This window comes from Lycium ferocissimum, unplaced genomic scaffold, assembly GCF_029784015.1.
Source record: "Lycium ferocissimum isolate CSIRO_LF1 unplaced genomic scaffold, AGI_CSIRO_Lferr_CH_V1 ctg9109, whole genome shotgun sequence".
Taxonomy (NCBI): Eukaryota; Viridiplantae; Streptophyta; class Magnoliopsida; order Solanales; family Solanaceae; genus Lycium; species Lycium ferocissimum.
In genome coordinates, this window is record NW_026727583.1 from 7,837 (window position 1) to 31,338 (window position 23,502).

Consider the following 23,502-nt stretch of genomic DNA (forward strand, 5'->3'; position numbering starts at 1 on the left):
TCAAACTTTGGTCCAAAAGATTTTTTTTACTTATTTTTTGCAAAAATCTTTAAACCCGGTTTTTCCTAGTTTTCCATAATAAATTAGGTTGCGACTCTAAATTACTAAAAATCAATTAGAGCACCAACAAACTCGTAGTAACTTTTATGCCTCATCTGCGTAAAAGCGAACCGTAACAGGTACCAACATGGAATGAAACACTCAAAAATCATATTATGTTTTTTCACAAGTCACAAGAAGACTTCAAATTTTGTAAGGTTTTAAACCTTTCATAAATTCCAAAATTGCGTCTACATGAAAATATCATTTTTTATGAACTCAAAATGCTATAACAATTTTTAAGTATATAGTATGTTTTTTTAGGCATGATATATAAATAGAACCTCAAATTTTGCTTCAATTGGCAAGTGTGCCCTCCAATTGGGAGTGTGCACAAGTAGGCTCCTCAACTTGTCTCCAGTTTGTCAGTTGAACACTCCAACTTACAAAATGATCACCTAGAAACCTCCAAAGTTTATGTGTCACGTCAACATTTTATTTACTTGTTCAACTTCATACAAGTTGAGGTGCCTACTTGTACACGTACACCCAAAGTTAGAGGGCATACTTGCCAGCTGAGGTCAAGTTTGAGGACATATTTATGTATTATGCCTCTTTTTTATAAGCAATTTACTTTATATCATTTCATTAGTAAATTTGCCTGCGCTTCGCGCAGTCTAAACTATCTCACTGAATTTACGACATGAGATTTTCTTAATATCTCCATATTTAAAATAAATAACCAAACGTAGGTATTAAAAAAATTTATACATTGATAATCCGAACTCAAATTAATTAAAATGATCAGAACGCCTCATAAAATAAAGTATAGAAAAGATAGCGGAGGTGGTAGTCTTTGTTAATTTCTCTGTATACTATCGATGGTAATGCTATCAATTGTTCATTGATATAATTACCTTCTCCGGGTTGGTTGCCCTCTTTTAAAGTATTTGAGCTTTCCTTTTGTATCGTTCTTAAAGTAATCAAAAAATATTTAATCGATTAAGCTAAAAGATGTTCTAACTAATGAATTACATATTAATAATCTTGGTAACTTGATGTGCCATTTGGTAAAATTAGACGATATCATGTATGTAATGTGGCCTCATTTTGCAATAAAATATTACGCTTGGAGCCAAAGTTTGCTTGTATGGATGAGAAATTTTTGATTATTTTTCATTTTCTTTTTCCACAACTTGGAGGCCAAGTTTGGCCCCTATAAAAGGAAGGCATTTGTCTTCATTTGAAGGCACACCAAAACAATTCAAGAGCTTCTCATCTCTTAGCTTTGTCTTCTTCTTCCTCCCCTTTTATTTAGAGTATTATTGTAAGGGAGTTATGTGTTGGGAAACACTTGTGCGAACCCTTTTTTGGAGTGATCTTGTGAGGTTATTCTCTTGGGATACTTTTGGGGTAATTAGAGTATTTACTCTAATTTTGTACTCTCTATTGTACTCTTGTTGATATAGTGAAATTGCTCCTCTCCGCTTGTGGACGTAGGTCACACTGACCGAACCACGTTAAATTTGTGCCTCATTTATTTTCTTTACTTGCTATTGTTGTCAACTAACTATTGTCTTTATTATTGTCATTATAATATTGTTTGGCTAAATTTCTCATTACTCCGCTTACCGATCCTAACAAATTGGTATCAGAGCCGGATCTAACCAGGTATATTTCAGTAGCCAAAAATGACTTTAACAAAAACTTATGTTGAGAAATTTGACCGAAGTGCAAACTTCGGGATGTGGCAATTGAAGATGGAAGCTATCCTAATTCAGGAAGGCTTAGATATGGCACTGGAAGGAAAAGAAAAGAAGCCAGAAAGTATGACGGATCCCAATTTGTGATAAGTTTGTATTTTACCAACTTATTTCTTCTTTAAGCTTTAGACTTTTGCAATGTTTGATTGAGAAAATAGTGCATTTAATATCATTTACATCTATTTTACAGGTTTTATGTGATTTAGAAGTGATCGGAAGAAACCAAGTGAAAATTAAGTCAAAAAGAGGCCAAATTGGACAGTTTTGCAAAACTGTCAAAACTGGACAGTTTTGCAAAAAGGGGACAGATTTGCAAATCTGAAAATATGGGCTGTTTTGGTCATATTTTAATGTAGGAATATTGGGAGCTATAAGAGGATGACTTGGGAGAAGATTGGAGCTCTTGAATGATAAAACTCTTAACCCTTTCTTCAATTCCTTGTTATGTATTGAATATTTAAGTGTGTTGTATTTTATTCTCTCACTTGCATCTTGTTTATGAGAATATCCATTATTAAGTGTTGAATTAAATCTCTTGTTTTGCTTATGTATTGAACAATTTTTATTTCTAATGAAGTGAGTTAATATTTTTCTATCAACTCTTCATGCTTAAATGTCTCTTAATAGTTGGAAACATTATTTGTGCCTAAGTACTTTTACTTTGCTTGAGAAAGAAAGTGAAAGTTAGGAAAAGAGTTAGATAGCAAGGATTTGGGTCATTAAACCCATCTAATAACTTGAGCTAGAGATAGGATAGTTAACTTGAGGTTGAATTGATTGTGTTTAACATCACACTCTAAGGCTTGAGAAAGCTTAGAGTGAAATTCATTGATTTGGTTGAGAGACTTTCAATGAGATTTTAGAAATCATTATCTATTAACATAAACCCGCTCATAGTTGTAAAATTGTAAAATACATTGGATCGTTACTTGAGTGTAATCTCCTATTATCCATGCTTGTGGCCATTGATCATTTTACTTGCTTTCTAGATTAGTTTATATTTTCGCATTAGTTATAATTTTCTCAAAAACCAAAATATTATCTATCGTTTGGCTTAGCTTAGTTGGTGAAAGTTCCTTACTTTCTTAATCGCCTAGTTTATTGTTCCCTGTGGGATCGACCCCGACTCATAGTTGGGTAAATTATATTGCATACGAGCGTTTACACTTTCTCTTTGAGGAGTGAATTTGGACGTTATCAATTTTAGCGCCGTTGCCGGGGAACAATTTGGCTTATTTGGGTTAGTTTGAGATTTAAGCTAACTTGCTTTGGTCCAAACTTGTGAATATTTGTGTATTTGTTTCTTTGCTTTATTTTATTTTATTTTTATATATAAAAAAATGGCATCATATAATGAAAATTGATCGGATGGTAGTTGTTCATACTTTGATGACCCTTGTCTTCATTGTGGAGGACCACATTCATGGCAAAATTATTTGAATTCTCCCGGGGGCGGATTGTGCGCACAATCCCAAACCTATGAGTGGAGTATTTGTGATAGGTGTGGTGGTCAAAATGGTCATTGGGATAATTGTGGTTATTTGTCCTTCCCTTTCCCAAACCCCTGCTATGACTATTCTAGTTTTGATTTTGATGATAATAGGGATATGGAAGTGGAAGAAGCCTCAAATGCTCAAAATGAGAGGATAATGCTCATGTTGGAGACCATCCTTGAAAAAGTGGAAAAATAGGACTTAGTGGTTAAGGACTTGAGGCAACCACTTGATGACTTAAGGCAAGCAATTAATTGCAATGACAAAGCTATTCACACCTTGGAGGATCAAATGAAATTATTGGTTCAGACTCATAATGCTCACCAACTTGAGGGTGTTGAAAGTAGACAAGAAAGTGGCCAAAACATGAATTTCTCCAAGGGTGGATTTTTACAAGCTTTGAATGACTCTCAACTTGAAGAAAGCCTTGACAAAGTGGAAATTGTGAGCCAAGATTGGCTTATGACTCAAGCTCAACAACTTGGAGCCTATGGGGATCATCGTGAAGGCATTTCGAGGATGATGGAAGAATTTTTAAAAATCCATGTTGAGCGAAGTCAAGAGTTGAAGAAACTTGAAATTGCAATCCGTGACTTGAAAGCCGAATTGAATGCAAAAATTGAGGTATGCAATACTCAACATCAAATAGTCATGGATAGTAGTTTTAAGTTGGTTTCCAATGAAAAAGTGGTCAAGATTGATTTTCAAGAGCTAATGATGAATTGCCAACCGACCAACCCAAAAATAATGTAAGATGCCAAAGTTGAAGAAATGATACTAGAGTTGAATAAAAAGGTTCACAAAATAATTTTGAGGACTCTAATTCATTTGTGGGCGAAGATGTCAAAAATGGAGCGAATTTGAAAATGCAAAATGCGATATCCGAGAGTTGGCTTCTTTGCTTTTCTACCACCGCCCCACGAGCATCATCGTAATCTTGATTCAAAGTTGGAGCGACAATTCATATCCTCCAAGTGGAAGGAAAAGTGGTAAGGTTGACACACGTCGTGCCTCGACGTTAAATGTGGCGCTTTATGGGAGGCAACCCATATTTTCTTTTCAAAATTTTAAATCATTTTTGAAATTTTATTTTTTAGAGTAGTTTATTATATTATTTTTGACCAATCTACCAAGTTTCACAATTTTTGAAATTGATATGGTCTAGATTTGAAGTGTTGGAGTGACTGCATTGTGCAAAAGTTGCACAAAACTGCTTCAGGTAAGTCACTACAACAGACCTGTTTAAAATAGGAGTTTCACCCATTTTCCCTTTTTTAAGTCCCTTGGACTTCCTCAGTAAAAACAAACAAAAGAAAAAAGAGACCCTGGCCTTGATGCTAACACACAGCACACAACTCACAACACACTCACACGGACACACAGTCACGCACACAAACACACAGATAAAACAACACACACATCTCACAAAAACGCAGCAGTTACTGCCCAAGAAAAAAAAAATTCTCCTTTCCTTCTGCTGCTGCCTCATTCTCGCTCCAGGTATGATCTTTCACATTGATCTTTCATGGTTACATTCTTCTTCTCCTCGTCATCTTTGGTATGACATTCATGAATTGTAGAAGTTGAACTTATTTTTTTAGCATGAATTTCATATTTGAGCCGAAAATGTGGGGCTAGATTCTTGTTTGATTCTGAAATTTTTGTGTGGGAATTTGAGAAGGTTGATTGAATGATTTGTATGGGCTGCTTTAACTACAAATTGGGGAAGTCTTGAGTACCCAATGTTCATCATTTTCAGGAAGCTTAGAAGTGCCCACAACATGTTTGTTGATTTGCTTGAATGAGATTTTGGTGGGTCTTGAACAAATGAACAATTTAAGTTGGGGGAAGCTTTATTTTGATAGATATTTTTGTGATGGGGTGTGATATGTCATGATGAATGATAATTTTGTAGATTGATTTTATTTTGGTAATTTTTTTTTATGACATTTATATTAGTATGATTTTTTAATTTTTTTTTTATTACTAGCTTCTTTAGTTTTTTTTTGTAGTTTAGTTGTAGGAATGGTGTTGGGATGTGATTTTTGCTCCTTGGCCAATTATGGCTTGATTGGTACCAACACATTTAAACCTTGGCATATGAATTCTTGATTTTTGAAAAATAAAAACGGTTAAAGTAAGGTTTCTTGTTGTGACTTTTAATTCAATGTTTGGCTCTTTTGTTCACTAAATAGTCTCTTTAGACTATAAGTGATTTTCTTTGAGTTCATTTGTTGCAATTGGGTTTTGGATACATATTCTACTTGGATTATCATGTGCCATGTGTGGTGAGGTTTTTGTGGGTTCTTTTGCATTATTTGTGGTCTAGAACTTGCCCGAAATGAGTTTTAAGGCGAAATCCTAGATTACACTTGGTTTGAAAAATGATGTTAGGCTTTCCTTGAACCATATCTGTGCCTTAAATTTCCTACCCTTGTATTTTCCCTAGACAACCCCTTTTGAGCCTTTAACCTTTTCTTTGGCAACCATGTTACAAGCTTTAACCTTTTGTTCTTTATTGATTTATCTTTTGGCATCGTATCTCCCTAAGTGCTTTGAAAGTGTAAACATAGGCTAAAAGCCTAAGTTTAGGGGTGATGGTTGGAAAAGTTGTGATGAGGAAGTCGGTTAAAAGGTGAAAGGGTTAACCCAAAAAAAAAAAAAAAAAAGAGGAACCTTCCTTGTTAGCTTGAAAACGAACAAAAAAAAAAAAAAAAAAAGGAAAGGAAGAATAAAAGTTTCGAATAAAAGGAAGACTAGTTGGTGAAATGAAAAGACGAAGAAAAGGGTGGAAAAGTTTTAGAGGATGTGTGCTTTGATTGTTGAAATTTGTAGCGCTTAGGGAGGTTTTGAGTCACTCTTACCCAAATTGTGTCCTACCAGAACCAAAAGCCTACATTACAACCGTTTAAGTCCTAATTGATTTTGAACCAAGTGTGTCTACATTAGTGGAGAAATACATGAAAGGCAAGCCTATGGTACTACTTGTGTGCATTTGAACATCTTTGTGAGAGAGAGAGTTAATTATTTCCATTTGATATCCCATTTGTGTTTTAAATTGCATTTTGCGAGTTGGGATTCTCTTTTGATTGTGAGGGCACATGAGAATTTGAGTTGTGAATTTGTTCCATTTTCCAATTGAGAGGAATGAACAAGAGAAAGTTGTTTTGTGATAATGAGGCAAATTTTAAAGCTTTAGTGTCATGAATTGATTACTATGATTAACTTGGTGTTTGAGCACTTGAAATGAAAATGAAGTTTTTGAGAAGAAGCTGGTGATTCATATGTTTTGGATTAATTGGTGGTACCAATCAAAGTCATGTGTTTGTGCTTAAAAGACTTTTTGACTTGGTGTGATGTTGGTGCACTTTTGAATGGAGTTCTTTGAAGGAAATTGTATGATTTGATTTGCTTGAGGACAAGCAATAGTTTAAGTTTGGGGGTTTGATAAGTTGGTATTTTACCAACTTATTTCTTCTTTAAGCTTAGACTTTTGCAATGTTTGATTGAGAAAATAGTGCATTTAATATTGTTTACATCTATTTTACAGGTTTTATGTGATTTAGAAGTGATCGGAAGAAACTAAGTGAAAATTAAGTCAAAAAGAGGCCAAATGGGACAGTTTTGCAAAACTGTCAAAACTGGACAGTTTTGCAAAAACGGGACAGATTTGCAAATCTGAAAACATGGGCTGTTTTGGTCATATTTTAATGTGGGAATATTGGGAGCTATAAGAGGATGACTTAGGAGAAAATATCATTATCTTTGGCCATTTTGATCAAGCTTGGAGCTAGGATTCATCATCAACCACACCATTGGAGCTCTTGAATGATAAAACTCTTAACTCTTTCTTTAATTCCTTATTGTGTATTGAATATTTAAGTGTGTTGTATTTTATTTTCTCACTTGCATCTTGTTTACGAGAATATCCATTATCAAGTGTTGAATTAAATCTCTTGTTTTGCTTATGTATTGAACAATTTTTATTTCTAATGAAGTGGGTTAATGTTTTTCTATCAACTCTTCATGCTTAAATGTCTCTTAATGGTTGCAAACATTATTTGTGCCTAAGTACTTTTACTTTGCTTGAGAAAGAAAGTGAAAGTTAGGAAAAGTTAGATAGCAAGGATTTGGGTCATTAAACCCATCTAATAACTTGAGCTAGAGATAGGATAGTTAACTTGAGGTTGAATTGATTGTGTTTAACATCACACTCTAAGACTTGAGAAAGCTTAGAGTGAAATTCATTGATTTGGTTGAGAGACTTTCAATGAGATTTTAGAAATCATTATCTATTAACATAAACGCGTTCATAGTTGTAAAATTGTAAAATACATTGGATCATTACTTGAGAGTAATTTCTCTTGAATCCATGCTTGTGGTCATTGATCATTTTATTCGCTTTCTAGATTAGTTTATATTTTTGCATTAATTATAATTTTATCAAAAAACCAAATTATTATTATGAAGTGTTTGGCTTAGCGTGAAAGTGATAATTCAACTTTGTTTAAATCGCTTTAGCGTATTATTCACTGTGGGATCGATCACATTAATAGTTGGATAAATTATATTGCGTATGGCCATGGTATGCAACTTCTCTTTGAGAAGTGGATTTGGACGTTATCATGGACATATTCATATTCAAAGGAAATGTCAATATGTCGCTGTATTTGCTATTTTAAGTAAGCGTATATGTATTTGGCCTAAGAATATTAAGAAACGCCTCAACAGTGTTTATAAGTACAGTATCCATAGCAGTGAATTTTTTTATAAGCGGAGCACGCAAGTGCAGTACGTAAGTTCACTAAGTTATCAGTACAAATGATTGGCCCATCTTATACATGTCTGTAGAAAGCGGACATGGAAACATTCTCCCGACTTTATTGGGCGAATTAATTTCTTTCTTTTTTTCGGTTTAGTTACATTAATTTTTTTTTTAAACTAATTTACCACGATTTAATAAAAGTAGATTGATTTGTTTTTCATTGTGCATCTTTCTTAATATTAAGGGTGAAAACAATTGTCAATTTTAATCATGAATTTCTTAAATGTCAATTAAATTGGGACAATTTCGGGAGAAATAGATATTTGGTCGCTTTCTGAATATTTTTTAGTTTTATGATCTTTTTATAAAGGCGCCCATTTTTTTTCTGGCGTAAGAGATCTGAAAAAAATCATAAGAGATGTGAAAAAGTCATTTTCTTTTATTTAAATTGTAAGAGATCAAGAGATCTTTTTTATACAATTTCTCTATGCTAAATTGACTTTTAATTTGAGACGGAAGGAATATCATTTACTCTTAAAAAAAAAAAAAAAAAAATCCTTTGTCTCTTATTTTGATTTTTTCTTCTTTTTCCGTACTATGTTACCTCCTTTGCAAGTTTCAACGTCCGACAGGTTTCGGTACTCCCACTTTCAAATTCAGAAAAAACATGAAATTAACAAAAATAGGCAATCCTTAGACAAATCCTGTCTTGTTTTTCTCTACTATATAGAAATGGGAGTTGGGAAAGGACCAACAAGGCCGAACAAGGGCAAATATGTAATTTTGAAGTTTATTTTGGAACAAATTTGTAATTAAATATAAAAATCCTATGCATACACGTTTTCTTCATAGATGATTCTAGAATCTATAGAGACATTTCGGATCCACTGACTTTGTCAAAAACGACGAAGAAGATCATATCTTGCTTTCTTCATTCAAATTTTATTTCCACTGATCTACATTCAAGAGGAGTATTAACAATTTGCAGCAGTGGTTAGTTCCCTTTTATTTCTTCTTAATTTTTTTTCTATTGAATTTCATTGTATGAATATGTAAGAATATATATTTGCCTCTTCTTTTTGGTCACCGTTCGATTTTTGGTTTGGTGATTGCCTTCCCTCTACTACTCTTTCCGGTCAGATTCAACTCTAATTTTTGGCCTCTTGCTTGGTCTATTTAGTATTTCTGCATATGATGCTCTTCTAGCCGACTTTTTTCTAAATTTCTGACGTACACCAGGTGTTTGAAGAAATGTGACTGTCAGACAACAGGCTTTATTTGCACTGTTGAGCAGTAGAATTTTGATTTTGTATACCTTTTAGATGTTCAGTCTTCAAAGACAAAAGAAAAGTGAAGTGACCAGTGAGCCCCCATTAATAGAATAGTGCACGTGTTTGCTAGGCATTTCTTTTGAATGAGGTGTCTTAAAATTGTCAATAAAGTTGTTTTGGACGCATTGCTTCTATGCTTTCTTTTCTTGACAGGAGTTTAAGTCATTTTTGACCCTCACTTTCTACACATAGACGGGTGTTTTTTGATCTCACAGAATACGATATGTAGGACCAAGAAATGCATTATAGAGAAATGTACAACAATTGTGTTGTGTCATTTATCATAATCTCTTGACAAGCAGATCGTAAGAATAGAAACTTTGGATAGTTATTCTCTACTTCCTCCTCCTCTATGATTGAGATATTGAAAGTGCAAACTGCCGTCACTATAGAAAAAACGCAGATGCAAACCTAAGGAGCAAATGCAATACTGTGGATTATACAGTGGGAGTTAAAGTCTCAGGTTTCAAGAAGTTAAAGGTGTGATGACGGAAATCATTGAGAAGACAGACTATACTAACCTCCTTTTGGATTATACCCTTTCAAAAGACTTTATTTCCTAATTTGAAACTGGAAAGAATCCAAAAAACTATATGTGGCTGATTGATGTGAGTTATGGCCTTACAAGTTCTTGATCATTTGGTATGTAAAGGCTTGCCCATATTGTATCACCCCCTTTTCTTTTGGATTGTTTCTTACTTATATTTCCACATGCGTGTTTGAATTTATATACCCAGGTATATACTTATGAGAAGTACTGATGGAAATTTAGCTATAAATTATGTCAAGTAAAAGGTAGGCACCCAATAAGGCGCATTGACTGCTACTTTAAAGCCAAGGTGCAGCCGCCACAAGAAGAAAATGAAAAACAAGAAAATGCAAGCGAAAGGAAGAGGAGATGGAGGAGAAAATACAAAGAAGAAGTTACTGTAAATGGATATCACTTTCAACTTTCATCGTAAATGTAATGCGTCGTTAGTTCTTTTCAATTTCTCATTGAGCCTTGCCCTTAGCATAAAATGCATGCTTAATTATAAATGTTGTGAATTTTTAAAAACTTGATGTGATGAAGAGTCTAATTAGGCTACCTTTTGCGGTAGAATTGTTTTGGCATGCAATTTCATTCATTGATTTGGTTCTGCGAAGCTTAGTTCGTCCAATGTTGTCCTTCAGGTGTCACTTTCACGTAATTTTAAATATCACCGCTTTTAGATAATTTGAATTTTCTCATTATTTACACTATGTGCATTTTCTTTCCTCAGAGACTGCTGACAGATGAATCTCCGCGGTTACGGAGTGCTTTACGTTACACAATACATGGGAAATCGTTTGATGCTGAAAGATTCATAGATGTTATGCAAGCATTTGAGAATTTCATAACTGCAGCTAAGAGTGGAGGTGGGGAGAGTTTGAATGGGAGAATGGCAGAGCTTGGCATTATGCAAAGTCAAACAAATAGCATAATTCCTTTTCCTTCTTCAAGTGCTTATCAAACAGAGCAGCCAATTCAAACAAGAGCAGCATTAGCATTTCTGCTCTCTGATAAAGGGAATTTTTTCTGCGAATTCCCTTTGGATGAGGTACGTCTACTTGACCACTAAGTTAGCTCTGTGGGAAAAATTGCGGAGATGAATATATAATTATCAGATATGTTTTTTAATTTGAAGCCCGTAATCACTCAAACTTTGTGAACTACTCCTATAATTTATCAAGGTTTGATTCATTTTAAGACCACTTGTTCTGCCATACATTTCTGTCTAAATACACACAGGAAATGGACTATGCAAACTCATTTGAAGGCCATCAACAAGTAAAACTTGAAGCTCTTGGAAAAAATCCTCTTATGCACATGAAAATACTTTTTGGTTGACATGTGTTTATTACTTCTATTTGAGTGGGACAACTGCTTCCCACTTCTATTTCCTTTTCTATTTTCCACACTTTTCTATTCTTTTTTCACATTTGTGATTGACTTTCAGTTTCCACTCCCATTCTTCCTCTCATGTGGACTGTTAATATGGCCTGTCTACCAAATGGTGTCTTAATGTTTTGGTATTTTAATTTTAGTTATCTATCAAAATTTATGACTCATTAGCCATTCTTCTTTGTTTGTCATTTTTGTTGCAGCTCGTGGTTCAAATGCTAATTCAGATTCACATGTAGATTTATATCCAGATGATTTTAGATTTGTAAAGAAGTCAAAGTATGTTGATGAAGAAAGGGAAGAGCATTCGAAAAAGCTGAAGGAGAATAGCAGCTCAATATTAAAGAAGTTGATGAGTTCATATTGTCAACAACTGAGGTTTGCTTAATTTTGCTTCAAGTTCTTGGTCAGATGTTTGGTTTGTCATCGGAAAAATTGTGAATGCTAACTATGCTTTTTGCACTGTGCTAAAGGTCAATTTTGAGCCTGGTAGAAATAAATTGACTACCAAGTTGATGTGAGTGACACCTTGAGTTTGTTAATGTAATCAGGCAATCAGTGCCTTCTTGTGGTTATGATTTAAGACAGATAGATATCAAATGATCCATCGTTAAAGTCTGGTTGACATCTCTTTTGCAGACTCTTGGTTTATCTTTATTGTTTTGCAGACTCTTGGTTTATCTTTATTCTTGGTTATGAATTAATGGTACGGAGATCTAGGATCATGGTATTTTTACATTGTTTCAAGGAGCATTCAATTGGCTGCTTGCAAGTGGTGCGCTCATGATTTTGGTTTGTTTAGATACTATATAATTTCTGCTAATTCTATAGTCTCTCTCTTTGTGTATGCTACATCTGTTTCTTTAAGTATGTCATAAATTATTCTAATTTTTCGCTAATAAGTACCTTGTCTGCAAGCAGGTGCTCTCATGTCTCTCCTTTTGTTCGAGTAGCAAGCTCTGAAATTCTTAATGATTTTACTGAGATTGATTTTTTTATCGACTATCTCAAGTTTTCTTTTTAATATCTAAATTATTGTATTCTCTCTAATATATGTAATGTAAGAAGTTGCCTTAATATGCTACTAATATTGCCACGCAAGTGTTATTACACTGTTGATCTCCTTCCATATCATGATGCAAAGATAAGATCAACATAATCTCACGCCATAATTATAGAGAAATCTAGCAAATAATTGACTTCACTAATTGCTTTCTTTCCTTTTCCACCTATTTGTTATATAGCCTTTTCTCTTATTTATGTAGTCTTAAAGTGTCTGCAGACTGTAGGTATTTGAGGTGGCTTCTATCTGCTTGATCCAGATTACTGAAGATTTGCATTACATCTGAGAAATGGAGGAGTTTGTAATTGTCACCTCTTGGCTCATCTCAACAAGTAACTTGAGAGGCGGTGCGTAACTAAAAGGGACATGGTATGACAAATTAGAAAATGTAAAACATATGACAAATTAGAAAATGTAAAACATGTACGTATATTTCGTTTGCTCATCTTAATTAGGCTATCAATGGCTTCTTGGATTATTTTTCACAAACTACTCATTGAAGGTTTTCCATGTATTATGTCATTTTTTTCCTTTTAATGTCTTCTGTCAGCTAATGGTATAAATCAAAGTGGTAAAAAGTAGAATAGAATCCTGAATACTTTTCTCCAATGTGCAGGGGTTGCTATTTGGTTTTGTGCTCACCTTATATGCCTAAGATTGGCCCATAATGCTATGGACTCCATTTGCTTATTAAAGGAAAACATTTTGGGTAAGCTATGTCCTAACTTGATTGCCAATTTTGGCTGTCAGCTCTTCAATCTAATCTTCTTTTCTCTTATTTTGGAGCATTCAACTCTCTGGAAAGAAGAGAGCAACAGTAGCAGACATCTGCAACTAAGGGACTACAATCTTTTGCTATCATTGTGTTTGCAAGATAGTGATATTCTTTTGGTTATAGAAGTGCTTTACAGAGAGTGTATGTATAGCCTGAGTTTTTTGCTAAAATCTCAGTGTCAAGGTACATATGCTCATTCAAATTTTTCATATCTATTATTACATTGAACCTGATATTTTTGGTTAATAATTGAATTTCTTTTCCAGTTTCATTTTGTCACAAAGCACGTCTTATGAAAATTCAATGTCATCCTACAGAATAAACCTGGTTCTATCATGCATCAAAGAGGATGTGAAGCAATTACTACTTTGCTTGAGGACGCGTGATGTTGATGTTGTAATTAAAAAAAAAAAAAAAGGAGTATTTAGCGAAGGTCTTGTGATATCAACCCAAAATGTAAAATTACAACTCTTTGAGGTATCTTATGTGATTGGGTTAGTCACTGATCCATTTTCAAAGTTTACCTAGACGTCTTTGTGCACTTTCTTATTACGTGCTTGCGAAAATTGGTCATAGATACAAAATTATGAAGTGAAAGCTTGTTCAAAGTTATTATAATTAGCTTAATAGCGCAATAAGGGAGGACACTAGACTCCCGTGCGTAGCACGGGCACGTCGTCTAGTTCTGAAAATAAACAAAGGTTTCACCACTGAATCTGATGTTCTATATGGTGGTGCTTTTATTCTTTCCTATACACAGAAAAAAAAAAGTACAAGGCCAGTCAATTCAAATGGTACTGGAAAAAGAGTTGTTTCGATACAAATATACTTCAAAATAAATACACCGTGTCTGAAATTCCAAAAACTAGAACTACACATGGAGGCGTATCTAGCCTACGAGGTAGGGGTTCAACCCCAAATTTCGACGCGGAGCTTAAATTTATGTGTAAAATATTATTAAAATTGTAATAAATAGTAGATATGAACCCCCTAACTTTAAACATATAATGGGTTCAATGTTATAATTTTTAAAATTGAACCCATAAAATTTAAATCCTGAATCCGCCTCTGACTACACAAGTAGAAAGATATACAACTAGCCGTTCCGATTGATTTAAAGACCACACCAAATGCGGATAATTTTCAGCTGACGATTTACAATGGGCTTGAATTTTGAGTTACGGGGAGCGTGGGCCCTATCTGCTGTTCCGTGTTCACCATCTTTGTCAGATTACGTAAAGCAGGATCAATGTTGTCCATCCAAAACTCTGTTTCACCAAACTCTGCCTTCAGTTTCTGGAAAATCCAACAGAAGATATTGCCAGCCGGCATCAGGAGGCCCAGCAAATACACGATTGGTCGAACAGAGTCAGGAAGCAGAAATGAGAGAGCACTCGCCATTGAAAGTGATCCGAACAAATCCACGCCGAGTGGGACAATAGGCAGATAGGCTTCATAGAACCTCGAAAATCTGAGCTTAAAACCGTATAGAAACCAGGTAATTAGCAGAGAGTTCACCCCAACACTCATGGTTTTGGGATAAGTCTGAAACAGATTTTCCTCCGAATTGTGTTGCTGAAGCTGTAACCAGCCAATGATCAGCTCGAAGAATGTCACGACAAGAATGATCTCTGTATCTTTCATTGATGATTTAGTCTTTTAGATCTGGAAAGTTAAAAGAGTACTATAAAGAATAATAGAGCCAAAGAGAGAGTTATGGGCAGCAAGATATGCAACTTACGACTGCGGTTTCAATCTTTATTATTAACGTATTTATAGACCAATTTAAATTACTAAAAATTTGATTATCCTGGTGCTGTTTCTAGCTGCAACATTATCTTTCATTCTACTTTAGAATTGTAGGAATTGATTCTACTTAAGGAATTGTGCAACATTCTACTTTAGGAATTGTGGATTCTACTTTAGAATTGTAGGAATTGTGCAACATTCTACTATAGGAATTGTAGGAATTGTGATTCTACTTTAGAGTTTGTACACAATCCAGAACTGATTCTACTTTAGAATTGTACACAATTCTACTTTAGGAACTGTGCAAACATTCTACTTACTGTGCACAACATTCTACTTTAGGAATTGTGCAACATTCTACATTTAATAAAGCGAAAGTTTGCAACATTCCATTGCTGCTCCTCCAAGTTTGGAACATTCTACTTCAGAATTCCTACGAAAGTCTGCAACGACGTTCCAATGCTCTCCAAGTTTGGAACATTCTACTTTAGTATTGTAGGAATTGTAATAGAACGGTGAAGGCGGCTCCAATTAATTAGCTGACACCCTATGCCTCACCCACTGAAACTAGGTTGCTCCGACTAACGAGCTGACCTCGTATGACGCACGAGGCGCCGTGGGTTTTCCTTATAAATGCAAATATTTCACCGTCTGCAACCGATGTGGTACAAATGATACCGATTGACTTAAACCGGATTCTCTCCCATATGGCCATATACTAAATTAAAGAATATACAAATATTTGTTTCTCTCTAACTTTTTTTTTTTTTTTGAGTTAATTAAAGTAAACACTCCTCTAATATGACATAGTTTCAATTTTCTATGTATTTTAAATAATATTTACAACTTACATATTATGAAAATCCTACGGTTACACTCCCTATGAAGTAATATCCATAACTAAGCATATTACTTGACAAATTAAAATTGTAAATAAAGATTTATGTATTTATTTTTATGAATTTAAGAAAATAGGATAAACGTTTTAGTTGAAATCTTTATTAAAACTTTTCTTATCAAGAAAGAGATTATTTTTAGAACATATATCTTTTAAATAAGAAATGAGCACAAATTGCTTAATAAGATGACTAGAATCGTTACGTATTTGAAAAATAAAATTTATGTTTCAAAACTCGTAAATATCATGATATTGTTCCTTTTTTCTAGAAATATTTAAATCACTTATTATATAATAGAAATCCTACACAAATGAAACTTTGTCTAACTAAGTAAAATGAAAGAATTTTGAAGCTAGAATAAGCAAACAAACTAAAATAAAAATAAGAAAATTTTATATAATAAAATATTATGATTAATTAAAAATATAGATAACTTACAAGTTTAAAGTGCACGAAATTTCTTACCAGTAGTTGGTATATCTTGGTACGTATTTGTGGTGTTTATAATTTTAATTTATCTTTGAATAATTATATTTTAATATACTTAGTTACTGATAGTATTTACAAATAAATATCATCTAGTAACTTACTATATCTAATTACATAATTTTAAATACTTGTAAAAAATGATACATCTAAAAAAGTATTTTTTTTTTTTTCCGTTTAATACAAATTTGTCTGTTGAAGGAGAAAATTAAACGTCACATTAATGAACATATAACTGAATATTTCTTTACTTAAAAAATACACGTAACTTATTCAACAATACACAATTTAGTAATTATACTAATGATATTATCTCAAGATTAATTAAATTTATGATAGTTATTTTTGTATTGGATTAATAACTAGTCATATAATTTGTAATATTGCAATCTAAAAACAAATCGAATCAGTAACTTTTATATGGGATTAAATTTTAACCGCATGTAAGCTAAAAGAAGTTGATAAATATGCATGGCATTTCTATCAATAAATAAATTAACTAAATATGATAATTTCAGTTGTTGCTTTAGAGCTTTTCTTTTTATTACCTTATTGGAGTGAGGTTATTCCATAAAAATTTGCTTGACCTGAAAAGGAAAGTAAATGTTTAAGAATAAAATCATTTGTGATGTCATTGTCATTTGTATACAATTGTAATTTGAAATTTTAAATATAGAAAGCAGTCCCATGTAAATCTCCAAGTCAGAAAATCCATAGGTAAATCGCCAAGAAAAATTTCTCAACTAAAATAGCTGCAACAAAATTCCCAAGTAAATTCCTAGGTAATAAAATCCCTATGAAAAACTCCAAGAAATAATCTCCAGGTAAATCTGCAGCAACAAAATCCCCAAGTAATTCCCTAAGTAATAAAAACCCCAGATAAATTTCCGGCTAAAATCCCAGCAAAATATCCCCAAGTAATTCCCTAGATAATAAATTCCTAGATAAATTCTCAAAAAATAATCCCCACGTAAATTCACAAGAATTGATACATGGGGCATTTCTTGCGAATTCACAAAGAAAATAAAAGTTTCATATTTTTGTTTTTTACCTGCAAAATTGCCTACGAAATGCTACGTGGGGATTATTTTCCTCAAATAAATCCCCATATAAAATTTTGGCGCTAAATGGCGCCAAATTTACCTGCGGATTTACCTGAGGAAATCATATCCGCATGTAAATATAACATAGTTTAGGAATTTTTAGATTTTCGCATGAAAATTAGCAGAAATTATCTGCGAAACAAATCTCCAGGTAAAATCCCCATGTAATTTGAGTTTTTCTGGTAATGAACTATTTAATTTCAACAACTTATTTGGCATGTTTATGACCACAAGATTTAAAAGAAATTGGCTCATATTACACATACCTTTAGTTTAGACCACATGATTCAAAAGTCTCTCTAGTTTTAATTTCAATGAACAGACAGAGAGCCTCCAAATTGGAACTTATGCAGGGATCTTATTGAATGGGAGAAATTGAAGAAGGCGGAACCACTATCGAAACTCCAAGCAGCGACCTCAAACATCCTCGATAGACCTTAACAATGGCGGCATATATTGGTGTTTGGACAACGAGCTTCGGTGCAGTGATGGCTTTTGTGTGAAGCTGACGATGATGGTGACGGAGGTTGTTGTAGCGCAAGCAAGTTTGTTTTTTCAGATCTGGATGACTCATTGATTGCAACCTTCTCAGTGCCAGATATCTTCTTTCCACATAAAGGAGGAGTTTTCAGGTATCGCAAATCTTTTTCAGACCTGGAATGTATTGCTGTATTTTTGCCTGATATTTCTGTGTTCCGAGGAAGGAGGAATTTCCCAGCATCGGAAACCTTTTCCAGATCTAAAATATACTTTTGTGTTTCGCTTGTATTTATGTATTCTGATAAAGGAGAAATTTCCCGCATCGGAAACCTTTTTCAGTTCTGAAATGTATTTTTCACTTCGCCTCTATTTCTATATTTGAGGGGTTTTTCGGCATCGAAAACCTTTTCCAAATCTTGGATGTATTTTTGTATTTCGAATGAGGAGTTTTCAGATAAGTCTGTGTACTTCATCTTTGATTGTACCATGTATGTAGTATTTTTTCATATATGAGACGTATTTTTGTTGTTTATATCATTGTTTGACTGTATTCTTATTGTGTGTCCTTGTTTGATTGTATTTTTGTGGTTATGTACCCACGTACATACCCATATATTTCTGTTGTTAGTATCCTCATGTATTTATATATTTCGCCTTGGTTGTATTCGTTGCGTGAACGAATTCAATTAATACACGTTGTATTCGTTACGCGAACGAATACAATTGACACATGTTGTATTCATTGCGCGCGAATGAATACAGTTGAAACAGGCTCCTGACAATGAAAGATTTGCTGCGAGTGATAAATATTGAAGCAATAGCTGCGCTTGGTAATTAGTTATGAAATTATAGTGGTTTTTGAAATTTTCTCAAATATTTGCCAGCTAGATGTGGACGGAGAGAAAAATAATTATAAATTAAGACTGCTAAATACTTACGTGCATCGAGTGTTTATGTCTAATCAAATGAATAATTTAAAAATTAATAAGTCTAAGTAAAAATACAAGAATGGCTTTTGGATGAAGCCACTAAAGTCAAGGCTTTAGGCCCCTCATTTCTTGGGGGCCGCACTTTTCATCAATATAGATATATTTTTTTTATATTTTATTTTTGAAAAATCATAAAGTATTTTGAGTACTTTTTGATAGTTAACTAATTGACAGAAAACTAAATCAGTAAGTAACGTATAGTATAATACTTAATTTATTTTTAGTTATTGACAAAAAATAGTGCTCCTGATTAGTTTCTCTACAATCCTCAATCTACTTTTAACCTTCTCTCTAAGTCTTTAATATATTTCAACTATTTTATTTTTTTCTTTGTTTCTTCAAGAGACTCTCTGGCTTGATTGCTCTGAAAGACAGAAGCTACAGCGTAGAATTTGCAATTTTGTTTTCCTGAGCACCAAATATTGCAAGAATTATATTGGAGCACCAAGCAACTTTTCTCAAATCAAGTTATCGTAATCTTGAATTAGGTTCTACTATTTCAACCTTTTAGTATTTTTTTCATCTAAAACTTGCTTGTTTTGATATTTATTACGTAATATATATTGTCTTCTTAATTGTTATTAGAATATAAAGTATGTCAACAGAAACTATAAATCCAGTTGTTCCAAATTAAAGACGAAGGAGAGAAGCATTGATTTTTTTTAATACAATCTCAAAAAGGAGCTCTTGAGGAAGTTAGTGAGATAACTGATATAGATAATCAAAAGGTAGATTTCAAATGAAATATATATATATATTCCAAAATGAAATACCTGATTATTCCAAAATAAAACATATATTAGATTTCTCTCTCTCTCTTTTATTTTCACTACAAATCACAACATTCTGTTCTTGTGGGAAATTCAAGTTAATTCTTTGAAACTTGAATTTCATTGGCTTTGTAAATCTTGGAGGAATTCTGTCACCATCCCCGCAACAACAAAGTAGGAGACTTAAATTCCTTAAGGACAGAGATTACTGTTTCAAAATCGGATTATTTCTTCCCCACTTCTGAAACCTATTTTTCTAACATTATCGGCTAGTTTGATAGTGACTTTATTATGTTATGGGTGAAAATGTTAAACGTTTTTTGATTATATATAGGTGCCAAAGTATTAACACTGTTTGTGAAACAGGGTGTGATTTAGCTAAGTTTTGATGTTGGTGTACAAGGATCTAGAAGATGGGATATTATTCCCTTTAAAAGAAAGACAATGAATAACATCGCTTCATAAAGGTTCATTCATTTTTGGAGTCATCCGCTATAAATCGCTAGATTTGTGCTAAATCCTCTTATTGTAATATTGCCCCCTATAGTCTAAAGGACCAGATACTCTATGAAGAAATGATCAGTAATGAAGGTTATACTGCTACATATATCATAAGAAATGTTAGTATGTAATAAGACGATCAAAAAAAAAGCGAGAATAAAATAGCTGCAATATGTCACACATAGTTCATATACACCTATTTGTTATCTCTCTCCTCTTTTTTTTTTTTCTTTTTCTTTAAACGATCCAGTCATCACGCGGTTACTGTGAGAAAAATATTAGAGATGATTAGGTAGGAATAACAAATAGGAGACAAATAAAATATAGTAACAACTATAAAGATAAGACAGGGTTGAATTTGAAAAACCCAGTTCACAGCATGCTATGGATGGCGATATCCTCGGAGTAGATTTCTGTCGCTATGCTAGTGCAAATAGTAAAATGACATTTTGCTCCCAAGATACAATCAACTACTCAAGAATCTTCTAATGTGCACTAAAATAGAAGTTTCGAAAAAACTTTTTAATCTCTCAACTGCTTTTGTAGGAATTCAGAATAAGAAGAAAAACAAACTCTTGAAGAGAATGAAATTATAAAGAGCCTAAAGATCTAGATCTGCTATTCATATTTTTTTGCGGTGACATAGGTATTTATGAAAGTGATCACACCTTTTCAAGAATGGATGTACCCTTTGAGATTGGATGACACTTTTTCACAATGAATAGATGTATCCTTTAAATAATGGGTAACACCTTTTCACAATGTATTGTGTATTTTTAAATTGTGTTTTTAAATTTTGAATCACTTCTAATAAATTCCAATATCCCCCCCCCCCCCAACCCCAATGATCAAGAATTTAAAAAATCCAAACGATCTTTTGTAATGATGTCGATTGAAAGGTGTCTTGTGTGGAATTGAACCTCATTTAGTATGACGAAATTCAACCAAGGACTCTATTGAACTTAAGTCTTGAACTAGGACCTTGTAACGCGATCTTCAATTCAAAAAACATATTATATGAGATATTTATCGCGTTCATAAACGGGGTCACGCGTTGACGCCCTTGCGCTCGCATCTTAATTTGCGAGTGCTTTAGAGAAAAGCCCAATCTCATATGTTGCGGCTTCACAACCACACTCGAATAGGTGAATTCTTCAAGGATATGTGTAAAGGGAGCATGCCCCGCAACATTTGCTATGAATTCATTCAGAGCATGTGCTCTTCCTAACGGTTACATCAAGTACCATGATAATTAATCATTCATGAAGGGACTAAGATAAGAAGATAACTTATGATACTTCTTCAATAATTAGACAACTTATTATTACCACATTGAACCTTCGTCATGGGATCTCCAATTAATAAAGTTGGGTTGCCACCATCAATAAGTACAAATTAAGGGTTTCAGTCTCATTTCCTTTTAGAACTACGACTTGCTTTATGCAAGTTCTTTGCATTAGTTGATCCACAAAATATCTTGAGGAAGTGCACTACAATACGATTACTCTGATTTTAAGTCATTCATAATTGCTTTCTCCCTCGAGCTTGGATGTTTCTTCCGTTTCTAATTTTGCAATAGCAATTCAATATAATTTACAAAGAAAAACAGACAATTAGAATAGACTTTTCAACAATGGCAATATCAATTAAATCACAAACCATTCTACAATCCATACTATCACATAAAGGCTATCAGATACAAAATTCTAATTTATATCAAGAAATACAGGTTTCTTGAAATATTTTGACTTGGAAGGAAGTTTTTGCCTTAATGATATCTCTCGCATCTAACTTCCTTTGATTTCAATTATGATAATCATCTAATAAACTCTCATGTTACACCCATTTGATTTCTCATATTTAAACTTTTTGAGCATACACATCAATCTCAAATACAGTATAACAAATATTCACACCCTAACCTCCACATTTTATATGTCAACGCATGAACTTTAATATTCATGTTATTATGCACGTAGAAGTAACATCACAAACTAACACTAATATGCATAATCCCTTATTTAAAGTCAATATAGCTTGATCACATGCATACTTAAGCATGAAATAAATTCATCCAAAAAGAGAACATTTACTGTGCTTTAATAGATATCAACATGGAATGAAACACTCAAAAATCATATTATGTTTTTTCACAAGTCACAAGAAGACTTCAAAATTTTGTAAGGTTTTAAACCTTTCATAAATTCCAAAGTTGCGTCTACATGAAAATATCATTTTTTATGAACTCAAAATGCTATAACAATTTTTAAGTATATATGTTTTTTAAGGCATAATACATAAATAGAACCTCAAATTTTGCTTCAACTGGCAAGTATGCTCTCCAATTTGGAGTGTGCACAAGTAGGCACCTCAACTTATCTCCAGTTTATTAGTTGAACACTCCAACTTACAAAAGGATCACCTAGACACCTCCAAAATTTATGTGTCACGTCAGCATTTTATTTACTTGTTCAACCTCATACAAATTGAAGTGCCTACTTGTGCACGTACACCCAAAATTGGAGGGCATACTTGCCAGTTGAGGTCAAGTTTGAAGACATGTTTATGTATTATGCCTCTTTTTTATAAGCAATTTACTTTATATCATTTCACTAGTAAATTTGCCCATGCTTATGATCCTAAACGATTTCCTTTGAATTTACGACATAAGATTTTCTTAATATCTCCATATTTAAAATAAATAACCAAACGTAGGTATTAAAAAAAGTGATATATTGATAATCTGAACTCAAATTAATTAAAATGATCAGAACGCCTCATAAAATAAAGTAACGCGTCATAAAATAAAGTATAGAAAAGATAGCGGAGGTGGTAGTCTTTGTTAATTTCTCTGTATGCTATCGATGGTAATTGTTAGAAAAATCTTATTTTCTATTTAATATCTCAAAAAAAAAGTTACCATATTCTTTATTATTTACTAGCCACCATTAATCACCTCACTTTTATTAGACATCATTAAGAATATAATTATTCTTGGATTCCTTTCCTAACGTTGCAAAACGGTTTTATAAATTGATCATTTGACCAATTGCCTTTATGATCTTTTATGGCATTTATTATTCTTAAATCTTTGTACATCAGAAGATTATTATTCTTAAATCTTTGTACAACAAGAAGATTAGAAGTTAGCTCTCTCTCTCTCTATATAGCATTATGGGTTCATCTTTGGTAGAAGAAAAAACATAGAAAAATATACTTCTTCTCATTTTGTATTGTTGGGTTTTCTATGAGAGAAGGTTTTCTATGAGAGACATAAACATATTTTTCCTTATAGATTATAGTGTGCTGGGTTTTCTACCTTGTGAAATCTTTGTTAGATTCTGGCTCCTAGTTTTGTACTAGAAGAGCTTG

At 33.1% G+C, this 23,502-nt stretch overlaps 1 protein-coding gene across 2 annotated transcripts; it reads left to right on the forward strand.

Moving 5' to 3' along the window:
- Positions 1 to 8,965: 8,965 nt before the first annotated feature.
- Positions 8,966 to 11,050, forward strand: LOC132046034 (uncharacterized). Of its 2 annotated transcripts, XM_059436582.1 has the most exons (3): positions 8,966 to 9,053; positions 10,129 to 10,349; positions 10,654 to 11,050. In XM_059436582.1, exons 2-3 carry the CDS (start codon positions 10,290 to 10,292, stop codon positions 10,990 to 10,992), a joined length of 399 nt encoding a protein of 132 aa, XP_059292565.1. In that variant the 5' UTR covers positions 8,966 to 9,053; positions 10,129 to 10,289; the 3' UTR covers positions 10,993 to 11,050. The 2 variants fall into 2 exon arrangements, with proteins under 2 accessions (XP_059292565.1, XP_059292564.1); XM_059436581.1 differs by lacking the exon at positions 8,966 to 9,053 and having other exon boundaries at positions 9,155 to 10,349.
- Positions 11,051 to 23,502: the final 12,452 nt, after the last annotated feature.

Coding starts and splice junctions, on each gene's coding strand:
- LOC132046034 (XM_059436582.1), top strand. CDS start 10,290: ATGGAGGAGAAAATACAAAGAAGAAGTTACTGTAAATGGATATCACTT. Junction 10,350..10,653: donor TATCACTTTCAACTTTCATC/GTAAATGTAATG, acceptor TTCTTTCCTCAG/AGACTGCTGACAGATGAATC.